General features: G+C 40.7%; 1 protein-coding gene across 1 annotated transcript in view; it reads right to left on the reverse strand.

Annotated features, from left to right (window-relative positions):
• LOC128640146 (RRP12-like protein) overlaps positions 1-23,657 on the reverse strand; it is a 213,700-nt gene that overhangs the window by 131,325 nt on the left and 58,718 nt on the right. Inside the window, exons 16-18 of the mRNA XM_053692506.1 lie at positions 17,694-17,758; positions 17,208-17,370; positions 12,715-12,869 (exon numbers count right to left, since the gene is read on the reverse strand). Of these exons, the coding sequence (XP_053548481.1) occupies positions 12,715-12,869; positions 17,208-17,370; positions 17,694-17,758 (383 nt within the window). The remainder of the gene's footprint in view (positions 1-12,714; positions 12,870-17,207; positions 17,371-17,693; positions 17,759-23,657) is intronic.

Here is a 23,657-nt window from a genome sequence, read left to right on the forward strand (position 1 = left end):
TATAGGGTGCAGTGGTGACTGTAGTTTAAAAATAAATAAAAAACACCTGCCTTAAAATGACAGGGCGGGCCATGGACTGGATACACCACAAGAGAAATAAATTTATCAGGTAAGAATAAATTTTGTTTTCTCTTGTAAGGTGTATCCAGTCCACGGATCATCCATTACTTGTGGGATACCAATACCAAAGCTATATGACACGGATGAAGGGAGGGACAAGGCAGGAGCTTAAACGGAAGGCACCACTGCCTGTAAGACCTTTCTCCCAAAAATAGCCTCCGAAGAAGCAAAAGTATCAAATTTGTAGAATTTAGAAAAAGTATGAAGCGAAGACCAAGTCGCCGCCTTACAAATCTGTTCAACAGAAGCCTCATTCTTAAAAGCCCATGTGGAAGCTAACGCTCTAGTAGAATGAGCTGCAATTCTTTCAGGAGGCTGCTGGCCAGCAGTCTCATAAGCTAAGCGGATTATACTTCTTAGCCAAAAAGAAAGAGAAGTTGCCGAAGTCTTTTGGCCTCTCCTCTGTCCAGAGTAGACAACAAACAATGCAGATGTTTGACGAAAATCTTTAGTAGCTTGTAAATAAAACTTTAAAGCACGAACCACGTCAAGATTGTGTAATAGACGTTCCTTCTTTGAAGAAGGATTAGGACACAGTGATGGAACAACAATCTCCTGATTGATATTCTTATTAGATACCACCTTAGGTAGAAAACCAGGTTTGGTACGTAACACTACCTTATCTACGTGGAAAACGAGATAAGGGGAATCACATTGTAAAGCAGATAACTCCGAAACTCTTCGAGCCGAGGAGATAGCTACTAAAAACAGAACTTTCCAAGATAAGAGCTTAATATCTATGGAATGCAAAGGTTCAAACGGAACCCCTTGAAGAACTTTAAGAATTAAATTTAAACTCCATGGCGGAGCAACAGGTTTAAACACAGGCTTGATTCTAACCAAAGCCTGACAGAACGCCTGAACATCTGGAACCTCAGCCAGACGTTTGTGCAAAAGAATAGACAGAGCAGAAATCTGTCCCTTTAAGGAACTAGCTGACAAACCCTTCTCCAATCCTTCTTGTAAAAATGATAATATCCTAGGAATCCTGACTTTACTCCATGAGTAACCCTTGGATTCACACCAATGAAGATATTTACACCATATCTTATGATAGATTTTCCTGGTTACAGGCTTTCGCGCCTGTATTAAGGTATCAATGACCGACTCGGAGAAACCACGCTTTGATAAAATCAAGCGTTCAATCTCCAAGCAGTCAGACGCAGAGAAATTAGATTTGGATGGTTGAAAGGACCCTGAAGTAGAAGGTCCTGTCTCAGCGGCAGAGTCCATGGTGGAAAGGTTGACATGTCCACCAGATCTGCATACCAAGTCCTGCGTGGCCACGCAGGTGCTATCAAAATCACCGAAGCTCTCTCCTGCTTGATCTTGGCAATCAGACGAGGGAGCAGAGGAAACGGTAGAAACACATAAGCCAGGTTGAAGGACCAAGGCGCTGCTAGAGCATCTATCGGTGCTGCCTTGGGATCCCTGGACCTGGATCCGTAACAAGGAAGCTTGGCGTTCTGACGAGACGCCATGAGATCCAGTTCTGGTTTGCCCCAAAGTTGAATCAACTGCGCAAACACCTCCGGATGGAGTTCCCACTCCCACGGATGAAAAAGTCTGTCGACTTAGAAAATGCGCCTCCCAGTTCTCTACTCCTGGGATATGGATAGCTGATAGAAGGCAAGAGTGAACCTCTGCCCATAGAATTATTTTTGAAACCTCCAACATTGCTAGGGAACTCCTTGTTCCCCCTTGATGGTTGATGTAGGCTACAGTCGTGATATTGTCTGACTGAAATCTGATGAACCTGACTGCAGCAAGCTGAGGCCAAGCCTGAAGAGCATTGAATATCGCTCTTAATTCCAGAATGTTTATCGGAAGAAGTGCCTCCTCCTGAGTCCATGAGCCTTCAGGGAGTTCCAGACTGCACCCCAGCCCAAAAGGCTGGCATCTGTCGTTACTATTGTCCAATCTGGCCTGCGGAAGGTCATACCCTTGGACAGATTGACCCGAGATAGCCACCAGAGAAGAGAATCCCTGGTCTCTTGATCCAGATTTAGTAGAGGGGACAAATCTGTGTAATCCCCATTCCACTGACTGAGCATGCAGAGTTGCAGCGGTCTGAGATGTAGGTGGGCAAACGGCACTATGTCCATTGCCGCTACCATTAAGACGATTACTTCCATACACTGAGCCACTGAAGGGCGAGAAGTAGAATAAAGAACACGGCAGAAATTTAGAAGTTTTGACAAACTGGCCTCTGTCAGGTAAATCTTCATTTCTACAGAATCTATTAGAGTTCCTAGGAAGGAAACTCTTGTGAGAGGGGAAAGAGAACTCTTTTCTTCTTAGTTCACTTTCCACCAATGAGACCTCAAGAATGCCAGAACAATGTCCGTATGGGACTTGGCCATTTGAAAAATCGACGCCTGTATCAGAATGTCGTCTAGGTAAGGGGCTACTGCTATAGCCCGCGGCCTTAGGACCGACAGGAGTGACCCCAGAACCTTCGTAAAGATTCTTGGTGCCGTAGCTAACCCAAAGGGAAGAGCCACAAACTGGTAATGCCTGTCTAGGAAGGCGAACCTGAGAAACCGTTGATGATCTCTGTGTATCGGAATATGAAGATAAGCATCCTTTAAGTCCACGGTAGTCATATATTGACCCTCCTGGATCATAGGTAGGATTGTTTCGAATAGTCTCCATCTTGAAGGATGGGACCCTGAGAAATTTGTTTAGGATCTTGAGATCTAAGATTGGTCTGAAGGTTCCCTCTTTCTTGGGAACTACAAACAGATTTGAATAGAAGCCTTGCCCCTGTTCCTCCTTTGGAACTGGGTGGATCACTCCCATAACTAGGAGGTCTTGAACACAATGTAAGAATGCCTCTATCTTTATCTGGTTTGCAGATAATTGTGAGAGATGAAATCTTCCTTTTGGGGAAGAAGCTTTGAAGTCCAGAAGATATCCCTAGGACACAATTTCCAACACCCAGGGATCCTGGACATCCGTTGCCGGATCGGGGGCTGATCTTTCATGCTGTCTTAGAGGCAGCAGCAGGTTTTTTGGCCTGCTTTCCTTTGTTCCAAGCCTGGTTAGGTCTCCAGACCGGCTTGGACTGGGCAAAATTTCCCTCTTGTTTTGTATTAGAGGAAGTTGAAGCTGCGCCACTCTTGAAGTTTCGAAAGGCACGAAAATTAGTCTGTTTGGTCCTTAATTTGTTGGACCTATCCTGAGGAAGGGCGTGACCTTTTCCTCCAGTAATATCAGAAATGATCTCCTTCAGTCCAGGCCCGAATAGGGTCTGCCCCTTGAAGGGAATGTTGAGAAGCTTAGACTTTGAAGTAACGTCAGCTGACCAGGATTTAAGCCATAACGCCCTACGCGCCTGAATAGCAAAACCTGAGTTCTTAGCCGTTAGTTTGGTTAAATGAACAACGGCGTCAGAAACAAATGAATTGGCTAGCTTAAGAGATTTTAGCTTGTCAAGGATATCATCCAATGGGGTTTCTACCTGTAGAGCCTCTTCTAGAGACTCAAACCAGAAGGCCGCAGCAGCAGTGACAGGGGCAATGTATGCAAGGGGCTGGAGAATAAAACCTTGTTGAATTAACATTTTCTTAAGGTAACCCTCTAATTTTTCATCCATTGGATCTAGAAAAGCACAACTGTCCTCGACGGGGATAGTTGTACGCTTAGCTAGGGTAGAGACTGCTCCCTCCACCTTAGGGACCGTTTGCCACAAGTCCCGTGTAGCGGCATCTATGGGAAAAATCTTTTTAAAAACAGGAGAGGGAGAGAACGGTACACCTGGTCTATCCCATTCCTTAGTAATAATTTCTGAAAACCTCTTAGGTATTGAAAAAACATCAGTGTAAACAGGCACTGCATAGTATTTATCCAATCTACACAATTTCTCTGGGACTATAATGGCGTCACAGTCATCCAGAGTTGCTAAAACCTCCCTGAGCAACACGCGGAGGTGTTCAAGCTTAAATTTAAATGTAGACATATCAGAATCAGGTTGAAGTGTCTTCCCTGAGTCAGAAAAATCACCCACAGATAGAAGCTCTCCTGCCTCAGCTTCTGCAATTTGTGAGGGTATATCAGACATAGCTACTAAAGCGTCAGAGAGCTCTGTAATTTTCTTAGCCCCAGAGCTGTCTCGCTTTCCTTGTAAACCTGGCAGTTTGGACAATACCGCTGTAAGGGTATGATCCATAACTGCCGCCATGTCTTGTAAGGTAAACGCTATGGGCGCGCTAGATGTACTTGGCGTCCCTTGAGCGGGAGTTATAGGTTCTGACACGTGGGGAGAGTTAGTCGGCATAACTTCCCCCTTGTCAATTTCCTCTGGTGATAAATCTTTTAAAGCCAGAATATGGTCTTTATAACTTATAGTAAGATCAGTGCATTTGGTACACATTCTAAGAGGGGGATCCACAATGGCTTCTAAACATAATGAACAAGGAGTTTCCTCTATGTCAGACATGTTTAACAGACTAGTAATGAGACCAGCAAGCTTTGAAAACACTTTAATGTGAAAAAGCAGAATATAAAAAACGGTACTGTGCCTTTAAGGGAAAAAAAAAAATCACATAAACTGCAAAACAGTGAAAAAACAGAATTTAGGCTTACCTGATAAATTACTTTCTCTTGTGGTGTATCCAGTCCACGGATTCATCCTTTACTTGTGGGATATTCTTCCTAACAGGAAGTGGCAAAGAGAGCACACAGCAGAGCTGTCCATATAGCTCCCCCTCTAGCTCCACCCCCCAGTCATTCGACCGGAGGTTAGGAAGAAAAAAGGAGAAACCATAGGGTGCAGTGGTGACTGTAGTTTAAACAAAAAAATCTACCTGACTTAATAGCCAGGGCACCACAAGAGAAAGTAATTTATCAGGTAAGCATAAATTCTGTTTTCTCATGTAAGGTGTATCCAGTCCACAGATTCATCCTTTACTTGTGGGATACCAATACCAAAGCTTTAGGACACGGATGAAGGGAGGGAACAAGACAGGTACCTTAAACGGAAGGCACCACTGCTTGTAAAACCTTTCTCCCAAAAATAGCCTCCGAAGAAGCAAAAGTATCGAATTTGTAAAATTTGGAAAAAATATGCAGCGAAGACCAAGTCGCTGCCTTACAAATCTGTTCAACAGAAGCCTCATTTTTAAAAGCCCATGTGGAAGCCACTGCTCTGGTAGAGTGAGCAGTAATTGTTTCAGGAGGCTGCTGGCCAGCAGTCTCATAGGCCAAACGGATGATGCTTTTCAGCCAAAAGGAAAGAGAGGTAGCAGTCGCCTTCTGACCTCTCCTCTTACCAGAATAGATAACAAACAATGAAGTTGTTTGTCTGAAATCCTTAGTTGCTTGTAAATAGAACTTTAAAGCACGAACCACATCAAGATTGTGTAACAGACGTTCCTTCTTCGAAGAAGGATTAGGACACAGAGAAGGAACAACAATTTCATGATTAATATTCTTATTAGACACAACTTTAGGAAGAAAACCGGGTTTGGTACGCAAAACTACCTTATCTGCGTGGAACACCAAGTAAGGTGAGTCACACTGCAAAGCAGATAACTCAAACTCTTCGAGCAGAAGAGATAGCTACCAAAAACAAAACTTTCCAAGATAAAAGTTTAATATCTATGGAATGTAAAGGTTCAAACGGAACCCCTTGCAGAACTGAAAGAACTAAATTCAGACTCCATGGCGGAGCCACAGGTCTATAAACAGGCTTGATCCTGACTAAACGCTTGAACGTCTGGTACCTCTGCCAGACGTTTGTGTAAAAGAATAGACAAAGCAGATATCTGTCCTTTTAAGGAACTAGCTGATAATCCTTTCTCCAATCCTTTTTGGAGAAAGGACAATATCCTAGGAATCCTAATCTTACTCCATGAGTAACCCTTGGATTCGCACCAACAAAGATTTTCGCAAAATCTTACGGTAGATTTTCCTGGTGACAGGCTTTCTAGCCTGAATCAGGGTATTGATAACCGACTCAGAGAAACCACGCTTAGATAGAATTAGGCGTTCAATCTCCAAGCAGTCAGACGCAGAGAAATTAGATTTGGATGTTTGAAAGGACCTTGAAGTAGAAGGTCCTGCCTCATTGGCAGAGTCCATGGTGGAACGGATGACATTTCCACTAGGTCTGCATACCAAGTCCTGCGTGGCCACGCAGGCGCTATTAGAATCACAGACGCCCTCTCCTGCTTGATTCTGGCAACCAGACGAGGAAGGAGAGGAAACGGTGGAGACACATAGGCCAGATTGGAGGACCAAGACGCTGCTAGAGTATCTATCAACACCGCCAGGGGATCCCGGGACCTGGACCCGTAAAGAGGAAGTTTCGCATTCTGACGGGACGCCATCAGATCCAATTCTGGAGTGCCCCATAGCTGAGTCAGCTGGTCAAATACCTCCGGGTGGAGTTCCCACTCCCCCGGATGAAAAGTCTGACGACTTAAAAAATCTGCTTCCCAGTTGTCTACTCCTGGGATGTGAATTGCTGAGGTGGCAAGAGTGATCCTCTACCCACCTGATTATTTTGGTTACTTCCATCATTGCTAGGGGACTCCTCGTTCCCCCTTGATGGTTGATGTAAGCTACAGTCGTGATGCTGTCCAACTGAAATCTGATGAATTTGGCCGCAGCTAGCTGAGGCCATGCCTGAAGAGCGTTGAATATCGCCCTCAGTTCCAGAATGTTTATCGGGAGAAGAGCTTCTTCCCGAGACCATAAGCCCTGAGGTTTCAGGGAGTCCCAGACAGCACCCCAGCCCAACAGACTGGCGTCGGTCGTTACGATGATCCACTCTGGTCTGCGGAAACACATTCCCTGAGACAGGTGATCCTGAGACAACCACCAGCCAAGAGAATCTCTGGTCCCCTGGTCCAAATGTATTTGAGGAGACAAATCTGCATAATCCCCATTACACTGTTTGAGCATGCATAGTTGCAGTGGTCTGAGGTGTATCCGTGCAAAAGGGACTATGTCCATTGCCGCTACCATTAGTCCGATTGTCTCCATGCACTGAGCTACAGACGGCCGAGGAATGGAATGAAGAGCTCGGCAAGTAGTTAGGAGTTTTAACTTTCTGACCTCCATCAGAAATATTTTCATTTCTACCGAGTCTATTAGTGTTCCTAGGAAGGAAACTCTTGTGAGGGGGGAGAGAGAACTCTTTTTGATGCTCACTTTCCACCCGTGAGACCTCAGAAAGGCCACTACGATTTCCGTGTGAGACTTGGCTCTTTGGAAAGTTGACGCCTAAATTAAGATGTCGTCTAGATAAGGCGCCACTGCTATGCCCCGCGGTCTTAGCACCGCCAGGAGGGACCCTAGCACCTTTGTGAAAATTCTGGGAGCAGTGGCCAACCCGAAATCGAGAGCCACAAACTGAAAATGCTTGTCCAAGGCAAACCTGAGAAACTGGTGATGATCTTTATGGATAGGAATGTGTAGATACGCATCCTTTAGATCCACGGTAGTCATATATTGACCCTCCTGGATCATTGGTAAGATTGTCCGAATGGTCTCAATCTTAAATGATGGGACTCTGAGGAATTTGTTTAGAATTTTGAGATCCAGGATTGGTCTGAAAGTTCCTTCTTTTTTGGGAACCACAAACAGGTTTGAGTAAAATCCCAGCCCTTGTTCCGCAATTGGAACTGGGTGGATCACTCCCATTGGATGTAGGTTTTCTACACAGCGTAAGAACGCCTCTTTGTCGTGTCTGTAGACAGACGAGAAATATGGAACCTTCCCCTTGGAGGGGAGTCCTTGAATTCTAGAAGATATCCCTGGGATACAATCTCTAAGGCCCAGGGATCGTGTACGTCCCTTGCCCAGGCCTGAGCGAAGAGAGAGTCTGCCCCCTACTAGATCCGGTCCCTGATCGGGGGCTACCCCTTCATGCTGTCTTGGAGGCAGCTGCAGTCTTCTTGGCCTGTTTACCCTTGTTCCAGCCCTGGTAAGGTTTCCAGGCTGCCCTGGGTTGTGAAGTGTTACCCTCTTGCTTTGCAGCAGGGGAGGATGAAGCGAGACCGCTCCTGAAATTTCGAAAGGAACGAAAATTATTTTGTTTGTTCTTTGTCTTAAAGGACTTGTCCTGAGGGAGAGCATGGCCTTTTCCCCCAGTGATTTCTGAGATAATCTCTTTCAAACAGGCTTAGAAATCACATTAATCAAGCAAAAACACACTTTGCAAAAAAACGTTACTGTGCCGTTAAGAAATAAAAAAGGCACACAATTTTCCAAAACAGTGATAAATGCACCAAACTTTCTGAAATTTTCACAGTATGTACCTAAGGCATTGGTAAGATTGCACAACTAGCAAAAAAATAACAGACCGGTTAAAACAAATTTAGCACCTTGCCACAGCTCTGCTGTGGCCCTACCTTCCCTCAGGAGTCGGATTTATGGGGAAAAAAGCTTCTTATGGGTCCTCAAACTGTAGCAGGAGCCACCATGTGAACACAGCCTGAAGATCTAGTCAATCTAACTGCGCATCTGAGGCGCAAAAATAGGCCCCTCCCACCTTACTCCGGTGCTGTGAGGCCTAAAGAAACACTCCTAGGAGTTATAAAATTAGCCATGTGGGTAACAACCCCTGAAAGAAACCCAAAGGGACCTTCTAAGTGTCTCAAAAACAATGTTTATAAGTAAAAACCGTTTGCCATAAAAAAGTGTCAACCCATAAAAAAGTGTCAACCAGCATAAATTAGCCCTGTTATGTAAGCTTGTAATTCCATACTTAGTCTCTGAATAAAGCTTACCCTTCCCTCATGGGGATCTTATCAGTCCTTTTCTAGCATTATCACAGTCTTGTCTAGAAATAAATGACTGAACATACCTTATTGCAGCCTAATCTACAAACCGTTCCCCCCAACTGAAGTTTTCTTGTACTCCTCAGTCCTGTGCGGGAACAGCAGTGGATTTTAGTTACAACATGCTAAAATCATCTTCCTCTCTGCAGCAATCTTCATCCTTTTCTGCTGGAGAGTAAATAGTACAAACCGGTACCATTTAAAAATAACAAACTTTTGCTTGTAGAACAAAAACTACAAATCTAACACCACATTCACTTTACCCTTCCGAGAGAGACCCTATTGCTTAGAGCCGGCAAAGAGAATGACTGGGGGGTGGAGCTAGAGGGGGAGCTATATGGACAGCTCTGCTGTGTGCTCTCTTTGCCACTTCCTGTTAGGAAGGAGAATATCCCACAAGTAAAGGATGAATCCGTGGACTGGATACACCTTACAAGAGAAAAGCAGTTAACTATGAAATTTTTACAGTGTATATACTAGACTAAAATAGCATTGCACCCACTTGCAAATGGATGATTAACCCCTCAGGCTAAAAAATAAAGCAAAAAAACGATAAAGCCGTTATAACAGTCACAAGCAAACTGCCACAGCTCTACTGTGGCTCCTACCTTCCCATAAAACGACTTTTGTAGTCACAAAAACACTTTACAGAGGTCCAATATGTCAGGGGACTCCTTCAGGGAAGCTGGATGTCTCAGAATGTAAAAATAACTGCGCAATTAGAGCGCGAAAAACATAATTTATGTAAGAACTTACCTGATAAATTCATTTCTTTCATATTAACAAGAGTCCATGAGCTAGTGACGTATGGGATATACATTCCTACCAGGAGGGGCAAAGTTTCCCAAACCTTAAAATGCCTATAAATACACCCCTCACCACACCCACAAATCAGTTTAACGAATAGCCAAGAAGTGGGGTGATAAGAAAAAAAGTGCGAAGCATATAAAATAAGGAATTGGAATAATTGTGCTTTATACAAAAAAATCATAACCACCACAAAAAAGGGTGGGCCTCATGGACTCTTGTTAATATGAAAGAAATGAATTTATCAGGTAAGTTCTTACATAAATTATGTTTTCTTTCATGTAATTAACAAGAGTCCATGAGCTAGTGACGTATGGGATAATGACTACCCAAGATGTGGATCTTTCCACACAAGAGTCACTAGAGAGGGAGGGATAAAATAAAGACAGCCAATTCCTGCTGAAAATAATCCACACCCAAAATAAAGTTTAACAAAAAACATAAGCAGAAGATTCAAACTGAAACCGCTGCCTGAAGAACTTTTCTACCAAAAACTGCTTCAGAAGAAGAAAATACATCAAAATGGTAGAATTTAGTAAAAGTATGCAAAGAGGACCAAGTTGCTGCTTTGCAGATCTGGTCAACCGAAGCTTCATTCCTAAACGCCCAGGAAGTAGAAACTGACCTAGTAGAATGAGCTGTAATTCTTTGAGGCGGAATTTTACCCGACTCAACATAGGCAAGATGAATTAAAGATTTCAACCAAGATGCCAAAGAAATGGCAGAAGCTTTCTGGCCTTTCCTAGAACCGGAAAAGATAACAAATAGACTAGAAGTCTTACGGAAATGAATTTTTGCGCCAAAAAAGTCCGCGCCAAGAATGACGCAATAAAATGAAGCATTTTCAGCCCCCGCGAGCCTAACAGCCCACAGGGAAAAAAGTCAAATTTTTGAGGTAAGAAAAAATATGATAATTAAAGCATAATCCCAAATATGAAACTGACTGTCTGGAAATAAGGAAAGTTGAACATTCTGAGTCAAGGCAAATAAATGTTTGAATACATATATTTAGAACTTTATAAATAAAGTGCCCAACCATAGCTTAGAGTGTCACAGAAAATAAGACTTACTTACCCCAGGACACTCATCTACATGTTTGTAGAAAGCCAAACCAGTACTGAAACGAGAATCAGTAGAGGAAATGGTAAATATAAGAGTATATCGTCGATCTGAAAAGGGAGGTAAGAGATGAATCTCTACGACCGATAACAGAGAACCTTATGAAATAGACCCCGTAGAAGGAGATCACTGCATTCAATAGGCAATACTCTCCTCACATCCCTCTGACATTCACTGCACGCTGAGAGGAAAACCGGGCTCCAACTTGCTGCGGAGCGCATATCAACGTAGAATATAGCACAAACTTACTTCACCACCTCCATCGGAGGCAAAGTTTGTAAAACTGATTTGTGGGTGTGGTGAGGGGTGTATTTATAGGCATTTTAAGGTTTGGGAAACTTTGCCCCTCCTGGTAGGAATGTATATCCCATACGTCACTAGCTCATGGACTCTTGTTAATTACATGAAAGAAATAGGCCCCTCCCACCATGCACTCAAAGTCAGAGGGCCTTAAAAACTACTCCTAAGAGTAAAATAACAGCCATGTGGAAAACTAGGCCCCCAAATAAATATTTATCACCCTTAGTAAAAAACGTTCTTTATAAATCTTGTAAACGTTTAACATACTAAGCCATAAGAGAAAGGAACATGAATATTACCCTTTACTGAAAGCATGATGCCAGTCGTTTATTAAATCACTGCAATCAGGCTTACCTTAAATATATCAGGCACTGTCAGCATTTTCTAGACTTCTTATCTCTCTAGAAAAAAATATACTGAACATACCTCAGGGCAGTTAATTCTGCCAGCCGTTCCCCCAGCTGAAGTTTTCCCATACTCTTCAGTTATGTGTGAGAACAGCAGTGGATCTTAGTTACAACCTGCTAAGATCATCGAAAACCTCAGGCAAAACTCTTCTTCTAATTTCTGCCTGAGGTAAAAACAGTACAACGCCGGTACCATTTAAAAATAAACTTTTGATTGAAGATAAACTACACTAAGTCACCACATATCTCTAGCTACTTCCCTTTCGAGAGCTGCAAGAGAATGACTGGAGGTGGCAGCTAGGGGAGGAGCTATATAGACAGCTTTGCTGTGGTTGATCCTCTTGCAGCTTCCTGTTGGGAAGGAGAATATCCCACAAGTAATGGATGATCCGTGGACTGGATACACCTTACAAGAGAAATCCAACTAGTAATTGGAATGATTTTGTGGACTCTCCATGCCATAGGAAAGAAACACTACAAAGATCACAGACCATCTTATAGAAGTCAAAACAGTAATTTAATTTCTTTAGACATTAAAATTATTTTAAAATATTTTTACAACAAAAGGAAAATGTTAGATTAATTGTATTAATCAGATTCCTTTTTAAATAGGAGCATTAAACTCCATTGTATTCCTCATACAATTTTTATTGATACATAAATAAATAATTTTTTAAAATCTTTGCAATGCAGTTTCATAGTTCATTTTGCCTGCTTTTTCTGTAATTTAACTCTATTTTAGCATTTCCAATACCCCGCTAAAGTGCATTATCTGGAATGCAGACACTCTAACATGCTGCCCAGGAACTGGCCGATATGTGCAGCAGCGCGTTTATATCGGTTTCTAACTGCCTACAGTAACGTAAGTCAGATAAACATCCAAGACGCATTTCAAAGGGTGTGTCCTGAGACTACAAAGCAGTGGAACCTTTTCTAACAAAATCCATTAAAAATATTAATTTTCTTTGCAGACCTAATGCAATGCAGTGAAATTTTCTGCTGCAAAATTAAATAAAAAGCTAACTTTAATATCCCTTTAATATACACAAATTGAAAATGTCATAAAAACAAACATTTTATCGCTGATCATGTAAAAAACAAACAAAAAAATCACAAAAAAAACAGCTGTGGGAAAAAATAAAGTTATCAGCGTCAATAATGAAATAATTCACCTGTTCATCAGTGATTGTGAGATAGGACTTGACAGTGTCCAACACTGGAAACTTGGAAGCAGCTCCCTCTCCTGGTGCTGGCTGCTGACTGTACAAGTTGAACAGGATTGGAAGGAAGTTCTTAGAAAAGCGGCTTACTTCAGCTTTGTCAGCTTCTATAGCAGGAAGAAAAAACACACATGTCGAGGATTATGCTAAATGAGCAACAAATCATTCTATTCCGCATAACCTTTAATCCCAAAGAATTAAAGCAAGAAAGGGATTTGAATAAATTCTGCTTTGATTACCACCTCAGCTAAAGCTTATAAAGGGAAAAAACATATTTATGCTTTGATTACCAACTTAGCTAAAGCTTATAAAGGGAAAAAACATATTTATGCTAAAATGACAACCTACTGTTCATTGGTCTATAGGAAATAGTTTGAAAAGAAATTGTGATGATAGAGCTATAGGACAAAAGGAAATACGCAAGAACATAAATGACGCAGGAAATATGTTGCGCCAATGCAAAATATCTGTACCCAGAACAATACTGCTGAGATAATGTTTAATCTGCAATAATATCACCAGCTCAAAAGTTACATGGTTAAACTTTTGGTTGCCAGAGAAAAAGCTGCAACATGTTGCAATCAAGGAGAAAGCACAACTTGCTTCACCCACATTATTTTCAGCAATATTCATAGTGGCAATGATGCTAAGCTGCTCGTTTTTATTCTTTTCTTGATACAACCAGGGATTAACAGAACAGAATAAGGACCATGGCAAGGTTTCTACAGGGCACCAAATCAGTTGAAGGATGATTGCTTGATGCAGTTCTAATTTAGTAAGTATACGAGACTTTGTGCTCTCTCTGGTGATGGATATGCGTCCAGGAACATTATCAAGTATATAAAAACATTTTGAAATAGTTTAAAACTTTATTTGCATGAAACAAGCATTAAGCTAATACTGTTTAGTTTGATTCTGAAACTAAACAAATGCATGTGTGCATATATCTTGTCTGAGATAGAAGCTCATTTGCTGATCAGGAAGACTGCCACAGCTATATTAGTGAACACATATAGCATAACCCCTTAACAACCAGCAACATACCCTGTACATCTCTGTACGTCTTTCTAAATGGCTTGTTTAGAAAAATCAAGTTTAGTAAAGACCGTAGCTCCCTTGAGGCGGTCAAAGAGTTCTGTAATGAGCGGAATAGGGTAAGCATTCTTAATGGTAAGACGATTAAGACCCCTATAAATCGATGCATGGTCTTAACTCGCCACCCTTTTTTTTTTCACAAAGAAGAAGCCAGTCCCTGCAGGAGAGCAGGATATGCGGATTATCCCCCGCGACAGAGCATCGGCAACATACTCCTCCATAGCACAATTCTCCGCAACAGACAGAATGTAAACCCGGCCCAAGGAGGAATGGCTCCGGGTTGCAGGTCTATGGCACAATGGTAAGACCGGTGAGGAGGCAACGTACCGGCACGCACCTTGTCAAAAATGTCTAGGAACTCTCGGTACTCCTCTGGCAAATGAGATAACGAAGAAGTGCACAAGACTAACTGTTTTCTGAAGACAAGTGGAAATACATTGCGGAGACCACGACAAAATTTCGGACCTATGCCAGTCGAGACTGGGATTGTGCTTTTGGAGCCAGCGATAACCCAGAACAACCGGAAAATGTGGAGAGTTTATCACCTGGAACTGGAGGGTTTCAAAATGGAGAGCCCCAACCGCCATGGATAACGGAGCAGTTTCGTGAGTAACGAGTGCGGGCTGAAGGGACCTGCCATCAATGGTCTCAATAGCAAGCGGAATGGACCGAGGTAAAACAGGAATGGAGTGCTTTGATACAAAAGCACTGTCAATGAAATAGCCCGCATCGGAGTCAACAAGAGCCTGGGTGACTATGGAGGAGTCCACCCAGGAAAGGACAACCGTAACCAAAGGTTTCTCCTTTAGCGGTTCCGGGCACGAGGACAAACCACCTAAGGTCTGCCCCGACAGGACCTTAGGTGTGAGCGTTTCCCGGCCGTATAGGACAAGACTTCAAAAGGTGGCCCTGTAACCCAAAATAGAGGCAGAGCCCCTCCCTCCTCCTAAAGGCCCTCTCCGCCGCGGAGAGACGTGTGAATCCCAAATGCATTGGCTCAGCAGTACCTGGTGACTCGGGCCAGGAAGCATGGGAGGAGAGGGAGGCATGGGTGGGAACGAAAACGTAGGAGACAACGGAATAGGAGGCTTCCGCAAGCAATCCTTGAAAGAGCTGTGTCAGAGTAACGAGATGAGAAATCCCACCATATAGCTCTGTCAGAGGGAAAAGCCTGTGGTACCATCTCAAAGTAAATGCCCACCTGGTTCAAAAACCCTCTGCACTGATTAGGATTGCCTCCATAACGCTGAGGTAGAGGTGCAGAAGCGTACATGCTCCTGGTAGAACTAGGTGCAGCAGCGGAAACAGGAGCAGCCATAACGTGCAGGACACTTTGGTCCAAATGTGCAGTGCGAGTCAGCAGGGTTTGCAGGGCTAGTGCAAATTGATCCAAGCAGTGATCCTGTTCATCCATCCTGGAAATTATGGCAGGTAAATGAGGATTATTAGCACCATCAGGATTCATGGCCCTTGCATAATGTCAGGGTGCCAGGAAACAGACTGAGACAAGAAGTGCAAAAATAATCACACCTTTATTAAAAGCAAAACATAATAAAAAGTCCACAAGTCAAATAAGCCAGGAATCAAAACCAGAGCTGGTAGTCAGACGAGCCGAGTAAGGAGCCAAAGCGAATAGTCAGACAAGACGGAATCAGGAACAAGGAGAACAGCAGAGTCAGGAACAAGCCAGGGATCAGGAACCAGGAGGGACGTCAGACAGCCAGGTAATACACAGGAGCTCTCACAAACAGGTCTGAGACAACGCAAGGGCAAAGCATACTGAACAGAGGCCCTTTAAATAATAAGTGATGACATCACAATTCTGAGACTGCATCCTGTCTCACACGGATGATGTACACCAGTCTGGCCATAAAAGGAAGTGCAGGAAATGAGCAGCATCACACAGTATGCACCAGAGTCAGCAAAAGAGTCGAGTAAAATGGCTGCCAGCAGCACATGGCAAACCAAGCAGGAAAAAACCCTGACACTAATTTACTACTGCACGGGATGCAAACAAGACAAAAAATGAAAAATTACAAAAATTAAACTATTATTTCACGATTACTTGTGTATAACTGTGTTTAGCCCCTGCAAATGGGTTTTAAACATATAGTTAAAAGGGAAACTCAAGTCAAAATTAAACTTTCATGATTCATAAAGAGCACACAATTTAAAGAATCTTTCTAATTTACATCCATTACCAAATTTTGTATACACACTTTTTTAAGCACCACCTCCTACTGAGCATGTGCACAAGCTCACAGGGTATTACCTATATTGGTCTGTGATTGGCTGACATCTGTCACATGGTACAGTGGGCCAGAAAATGGAAGAAAAAATAAATGTATCCACTTGTTATAATTATGCAATCCTACTGTATTTAGTGGTCCTTTAAAGTGAATTCCAGAGCAGCAACACACTACTATGACAGAACTGAACAAATCTAGGGAGTCAATGACAAGAGGCATGTGTTTAATCACCAGCAAGTTCACAGTAATGCACTGCTGCTTCTTAGCTTACTTAGGTTTGCTTTTCAAAAAAAGCATAACAAGAGAACAAAAGTATTTGATAACAGAAGTAAAATTGAAAAGGGTCTTAAAATGTCATGTTCTATCTATATCATGAAAGTTTGTTTGATTGTTTCCACTTTAAATAAGGACTTTACTAGCTAATCAGTAAATGATAAATTCAAAGCTGACATTTAATAAAATTAAAATATATGTAATTTTTGTTTAGTGATTAGTAATCACTAGATATGAGATAACAAACTACATCAGGTGTTTATTTTGCATTTAAAGTTACAGTATACATCAAAATTGTTATGGTTTAAAAAGATAGATAATTCCTTTACTACCCATTCCACAGCTTTGCACAACCAACATTGTTATGTTAAGATACTTTATAACCTTTAAACCTATACATTTCTTCCTGTTTCTAAGCCACTACAGACAGCTCTTATCACATGCTTTTTTATTAGCTTTTAACAAGAGGAGACGGCTAGTTCATGTGTGCCATATAGATAACATTGTGCTCTCTCCCATGGAGTTGTGCATGATACAGTATTAATTGGCTAAAATGTAAGTCAATAAATAATAGTCATGTGATAAGGGGGCTATCAGACGATGATTAGATACAAGGTAATACGAGGTAAAAAGAAAAATTAATATAACCATATTGACTGTGCAAAACCAGGTAACAAAGATTATCTATTTTTTTTAAATAAAAAAAGAAAATTGGAGTAGACTGTCCCTTTAAGACAGAGGCAGGAACTAGTCAACACAATTACAGCACATTAACAATTCTGAAAACAAAATATAATTGGTAACGAAATCCCAAACCAGTCTCAGTACCTGCTTCGCATCCCTTGCTAATCAGAGTTCGAAGAGCCTGGCACACAGTGAGTCTTATGTCAGGACGGTCACTGATTGCCATTCCCAATGTACGTGCAATACCCTTAAAAGAGGCAGCTGTGTCTGTGGGATTAGTGCAGAACCCAGGTAACATGGTCCAGATCTGAAAAGTAAAAAAAAAAAAAAAGGAACACATATTCAAAACTTTATCTATAAACTGTGTGTGTGTATTGTACAGACAGAATCATTAAGATGAAAACATGTAAACCCAGGTTACACAAGAATAAGGAAAACATTTTCGCCAAACCATAATGTATTAAGAGAAACAAGACCATATTAAGAATCTAAATTGTTTAGTTTTACTAATTACATTTTCTTATTGCTCTAATCTGATCACCAATTCAAAATAACATAAAAATGTAATTAATGTATAATTGGAAATAAAAAAAAAAATCAGAAAACAGAACACAAGACATATTCACATACTTGCCACTGAAGAGTCTCATAGATTTTTGCTTCAAGGTTTCTCCCGTCATTTGCCAATTCACCAGCTAGAAGAGCAACGTGTGAAGAATTAATAGAGCTATATCATGAACAAGTTGACTATGTTTAAAAGGTCACGAAACTTATTTCTTTGTAATCCTTCCAAAATGACAATAAAACGGCCCATCTTGATCTGCAAAATTTGAAATCTAAGTTCTTGGTTCATTCTTCCAGATCTCAGACAACACACAAAAGAAAAGCAGTCACATAAATATGGTTTGTCAAGCAACTGATTTCACAAACATCTCCAAATGTTGGAAATCTGAGTTTATAATTGAAAAATTTTACGTAAAAAAAAAACAGAGAAATATGAGATCTGAAAAAATATCAGCCATATTTCCTTATAAATGAATGGGTGCAGACATGTTGAAACCTAAGTTTCCTTTTATCTATAAAGACTTCTGCTAAAGACAATTAGAGACATATATAAAATAGTCAACAAAAATGTGTGGATCTCTTATTAAAGGACAGTCTACTCCAAAATATTTAAAAAAAAATACAGATAATCTCTTTATTGCCCATGCCCCAGTTTTGCACAACCAACACTGTTATATTAACATACTTTTTACCACTGCAATTACCTTTTATCTAAGCCTCTGCAGACTGCCCCCTCTATCTCATGGCTATTTACAGCATTTTAGCTAAATAGTGATGGTTCCTGCACAACTCCACGGGAGTGAGCACAATGTTATTTACATGGCACACATAAAAGGCTGTCTGTAGTAGCTTAAATACAGGCAGGCATTTAGAGGTTTGAACATTATAAATTATTTTGGTTGTGCAAAGCTGTGGATGGATAGTAAAGGAATTATCTTTTTTTAAAATAAACATTTTGGAGTAGACTGTCCCTTTAATCATTTGCACACACACTTTCATTGACTGCTTTATATCTGTCCCAGTTTGTCCCCTGCAGAAGAGGCATGAGAGGAAATATAGATTTAACAGTGTTCATTACTTTATAGAAGCTAAAACTTTACACTTATATCTTCAAAATGTAATTAAAACTAATATAAGTTACTATTCTCATGATAAACTTTACCTTTAATAAATCATTTTTAGCATTTAGTTACTGTTTAATGTCCTTTAAAATTACAAATCAGACAACACTAACAAAATTCTTGTACATTTGAAAATTCCAAGAATTGGTGTGAATTAAATTGTTCAATATAGCTTATTAGATTTTTGTAAACTATATTTGCACATCAAATCTACACACAAAAGCCCAAAGGTGGACAGAAGTTCAAAAAGGCTTTACTTCTTATCAGTGTTAAAGGGACGTGAAATCGAAATGTTTTCTTTCATGATTCAGAGCATATAAATTTTAAACAACTTTACAAATAACTTATATTATCAAATTTGATTCATTTTCTAGGTATCCTTTGTTGAAGTAATGTAAGTTCACTACTGGAAGCTATCTAAATACATTGGGTGAGCCAATGACAAGTGGCACGTATGTGCAACAACCAATCTGGAGCCAACTCCCAGTATTTCATTGCTCCTAAACCTACCTCGGTATGTATGACTTTCAAAAAAAGATGAGAGCATAATGCAAATTAGATAATAGAAGTACATCCGAAATTTGTTTAAAATTGTATTCTCTATCTGAATCATTAAAGTGTAATAATGACTTTACTGTCCCTTTAACATAACAGATTGCCTGGTCTTCATTGCGAACACATCAATTGCTGCTGAAAAATGAGGAAAATACAACTGGTACAGAATTTTACAACAAAGCCGATTAACTTTCCTACAGAGTTAAATTGATATTAAACTAATCATGTAGCTCCTAACAAAAAACTAAATTATATGCAGTGGGGGGGGGGGGGCACGGGACTCTGCAATGCACTTAAATTTTTATTCTTTTTTTTTCTTTTCTATAATTAAATTCGGAAAACTGCCCCTAGAGTAGCTGGAGAGCATTCATGACCAAACCTCCTACAAATATTGCAACCAAAATGAGTGTTTTAAATTTGTTTTAATTATTTTGTATGCAGAGCATTTGGAATGTAGTTATTACTAAAGTGCGTGTATATACAGTTGTGCTCATAAGTTTACATACCCTGGCAGAATTTATGATTTCTTGGCCATTTTTCAGGAATGTGAATGATAACACAACAACTTTTCTTTCACTCATGGTTAGTGTTTGGCTGAATCAATTTATTATCAATCAACTGTGTTAACTCTTTTTAAATCATAATGACAACAGAAACTTCCCAAATGACCCTGAATAAGTTTACATACCCTGGGTGATTTTGGCCTGATAACATGCACACAAGTTGACACAAAAAGGTTTGAATGGCTATTACAGGTAACCATCCTCACCTGTGATCGGTTTGCTTGTAATTAGTGTGTGTGTATAAAAGGTCAATGAGGGGGGCGTGTCTAAGCCGCAGCCGTGACTAGAAGTGTAAAATGGTTGCTCTGCTTACATTCTAAATAATCTTGGGATTATATCAACTATATTACTGCATCTCAACTTATGCTGCTAAACGTCAGCTACTGAACTGTTCTGGACCAAAATTATTTCAACTCTTTTACGTTTTTTGCAACGAGGTGACCTAAATTAAGCTACAACTCAGACTGCGGCCTATGATTCATTTAACCATATTGGAGACCTCATTTGACTGAACGGAGAGGAGGGTTTCTGTGGAAGCAAACTGGTTCCTTTACCACATGACAATAAAATGGAAGCTAAAGTAATAGCCCTCCTGCAGCGGCTGACTCACAAGCTGGAGAGCAACACGCATCCCTCACATGGCATCTGAGAGCGGTAAGGAGGGACGAGCACATCTCTTCTTTCCCATATTTGGAATTTACAAATCACCTGGTTACGCTAGATGAGAGTCAGGAGGGGGATCACGTTTGCTTGGGAGAGTCTGCGACACAATTGCACTACCAGACATAGATGGATTGGCCCTTTCAGGTATTGCTCTTAAGACAACAGCCCCGGGTAAGTGCACTACCACGGGTTCCCTACTAGAAGAAAAGAGGCTTGTGCTGGGCTCCCTAGAGATACGGCCGGTCAAAGGGGAGTCTGGAGCAGGCCGCAAACTGAAGAGCATGGAGGGTCAGATACAGAGATCTGTGCGAGCTGTAGCAGGATATGCTAAGACTTTCCAGCCCCAATACACTGACCCTAGACTGACAGCACCGGACTATACTGTGGAAGCCTTGTCTAAGGCATGCATTGCTCTGCTCGCACCGGGAGTATTCATCAAAGAAGGCTCAGCGTGTCAAAGGAACATGAACTCTCCCATACCTGCAAGAGGGATAGGATAGTGATGTGAAGGGATTTTGGACTCCTGTATGGGGACAAAGGTTAATCACACTGATTAGATGACGACTGCTAGCAGTCTGAGATGAGCCTTTAATTGTATTACATAAGGTAGTGGGTTGTTATGCTTCTTGCAGTTAGAGGGGGTTAAGTTTGCATTTATTTCTCAAGACACTTGGTAACTGTTTATACGATACCTCCCTTCTCTCCCCTTTTGCCCTCTGGGCGGCTCTAGTATTAACTTATTAGATAATTAAGTATATGTCAGTGTACAGATAATAGCAGCAGAATATTCAGCATTTATGTGTTTACATCACCCATCTTTTAGGTTTGCATTAGATATTCAGACATGTATTTGGAGAAGTGGCCTTAGTAAGGGCAGGGGGGAGGTGATGTAGGTGGAATTAGATCACCATATACTCAGTATAGGTATCAGGGCACGCATTAAAGGAATTAGCCATGTTTCACTGCCCTCTCTCATAGCTGAGGTGGTCCATTACTTATACAGACGGGGAATATATGTTAACTATCCTTACTACTATAAGCATGTTATATATTATCCCAATACCTAGCCCCATAAGGAGCGGTATATGATTTCAGGGTAGCGTCAGAACACTATAACTCCATTATGGATATTGTATTTTAAAACTGCGCCCTATATTTTTCAGGTATAGCCTATATATCTTTTTAAGCCCATCCTCTCCAAATACTCCATAGTAGCAATGATAGAGCTTGAAGTGGGGACTCCAGACTCATGGTTTATACTATTTCATTAATAATACATTTATATATTTTATTATCATTCACCCAATTTGGTGAATTTCTCAGCGGTATTTATCCGCTACCTTGCACCTACACATACAAGACTGTAAAAATGTGTCACCTCCCATATAAAAAAAAAAAAATAAAAAAAAAAAAAAAAGGAGTATGTCATAGCTTATAAAGGGCTATTATAAAGTATCTCTCTAATTAGGCAGCAATTCACGTCTAGAAGGTACTAGTATTAAGCTATCCTATAAATTAAAAAGAGGTATCAATTTACTATTTTTGCACTCTAAGTTTTGCATTGTTATTAGAGGCAATGTGGTTCACTATATTTTATAAGTATCTTATATGTTGTCTCCAGTTCTGTCAAACAGGTAATTTTCTTTTTGTTTTTGGAAAAGTGTCTTTTGTTTGACATGATAGTTTTGAACTTCTCTTATTAGCATTGTATAAGAACTAAAGCACAAAATGTATGTTATTATCCGAAATACCTCAATAAAAAAAAAACTTTGATTTAAAAAAAAAAAAAGGTCAATGAGTTTCTGGACTCCTGACAGACCCTTGCATCTTTCATCCAGTGCTGCACCGACGTTTCTGGATTCTGAGTCATGGGGAAAGAAAAATTATTGTCAAAGGATCTGTGGGGAAAAAGGTAGTTGAGCTGTATAAAAAAGGAAAGGGATATAAAAAGATATCCAAGTAATTGAGAAAGCAAATCAGCAGTGTTCAAACTCTAATCAAGAAGTGGAAAATGAGGCGTTCTGTTTGATAACATAATGCATTCATCTTGCCATCAATTCTGACCAAATTTCCTGTGCCTTTGTAGCTCACACATGCCCAAAACATCAGCGATCCAACTCCGTGTTTCACAGTAGGAATGGTGTACCTTTCATCATAGGCCTTGTTGACTCCTTTCCAAATGTAGCGTTTATGGTTGTGGCCAAAAAGCTCAATTTTGGTCTCATCACTCCAAATGACTGTGGCAGAAAGTTTGAGGCTTGTCTTTGTGCCGTTTGGCGTATTGTAAGCGGGATACTTTGTGGCATTTGCGTAGTAATGGCTTTCTAATGGCGACTCGACCATGCAGCTCATCTTTCTTCAAGTGCCTCCTTATTGTGCATCTTGAAACAGCCACACCACATGTCCTGTATTTCACCCGAAGTTATGTGTGGGTTTGTCTTTGCATCCCGAACAATTTTCCTGGCAGTTGTGGCTGAAATATTAGTTGGTCTACCGGACCGGGGTTTGGTTTCAACAGAACCCCTCATTTTCCACTTCTTTATTAGAGTTTGAACACTCCTGATTTGCATTCTCAATTCCTTGGATATCTTTTTATATCCCTTTCCTGTTTTATACAGTTCAACTACCTTTTCCCGCAGATCCTTTGACAATTCTTTTGCTTTCCCCATGACTCAGAATCCAGAATCGTCAGTGCAGCACTGGATGAAAAGATGCAAGGGTCTGTCAGGAGTCCAGAAACTCATTGACTTTTTATACACACATACTAATTACAAGCAAACAGATCACAGGTGAGGATGGTTACCTTTAATAGCCATTCAACCCCCTTTGTGTCAACTTGTGTGCATGTTATCAGGCCAAAATCACCAGGGTATGTAAACTTTTGATCAGGGTCATTTGGGTAGTTTCTGTTGTCATTACGATTTAAAAAGAGTAAACACAGTTGATTGATAATAAATGGCTTCAGCCAAACAATAACCATGAGTGAAAGAAAAGGTTTTGCGTTATCCATATTCTCTGAAAAATGGCCAAGAAATTAGATTCTGCCAGGGTATGTAAACTTATGAGCACAACTGTATATATGTATATATATATATATATATATATATATATATATATATATATATATA

Source organism: Bombina bombina, chromosome 9, assembly GCF_027579735.1.
Source record: "Bombina bombina isolate aBomBom1 chromosome 9, aBomBom1.pri, whole genome shotgun sequence".
Classification (NCBI taxonomy): domain Eukaryota; kingdom Metazoa; phylum Chordata; class Amphibia; order Anura; family Bombinatoridae; genus Bombina; species Bombina bombina.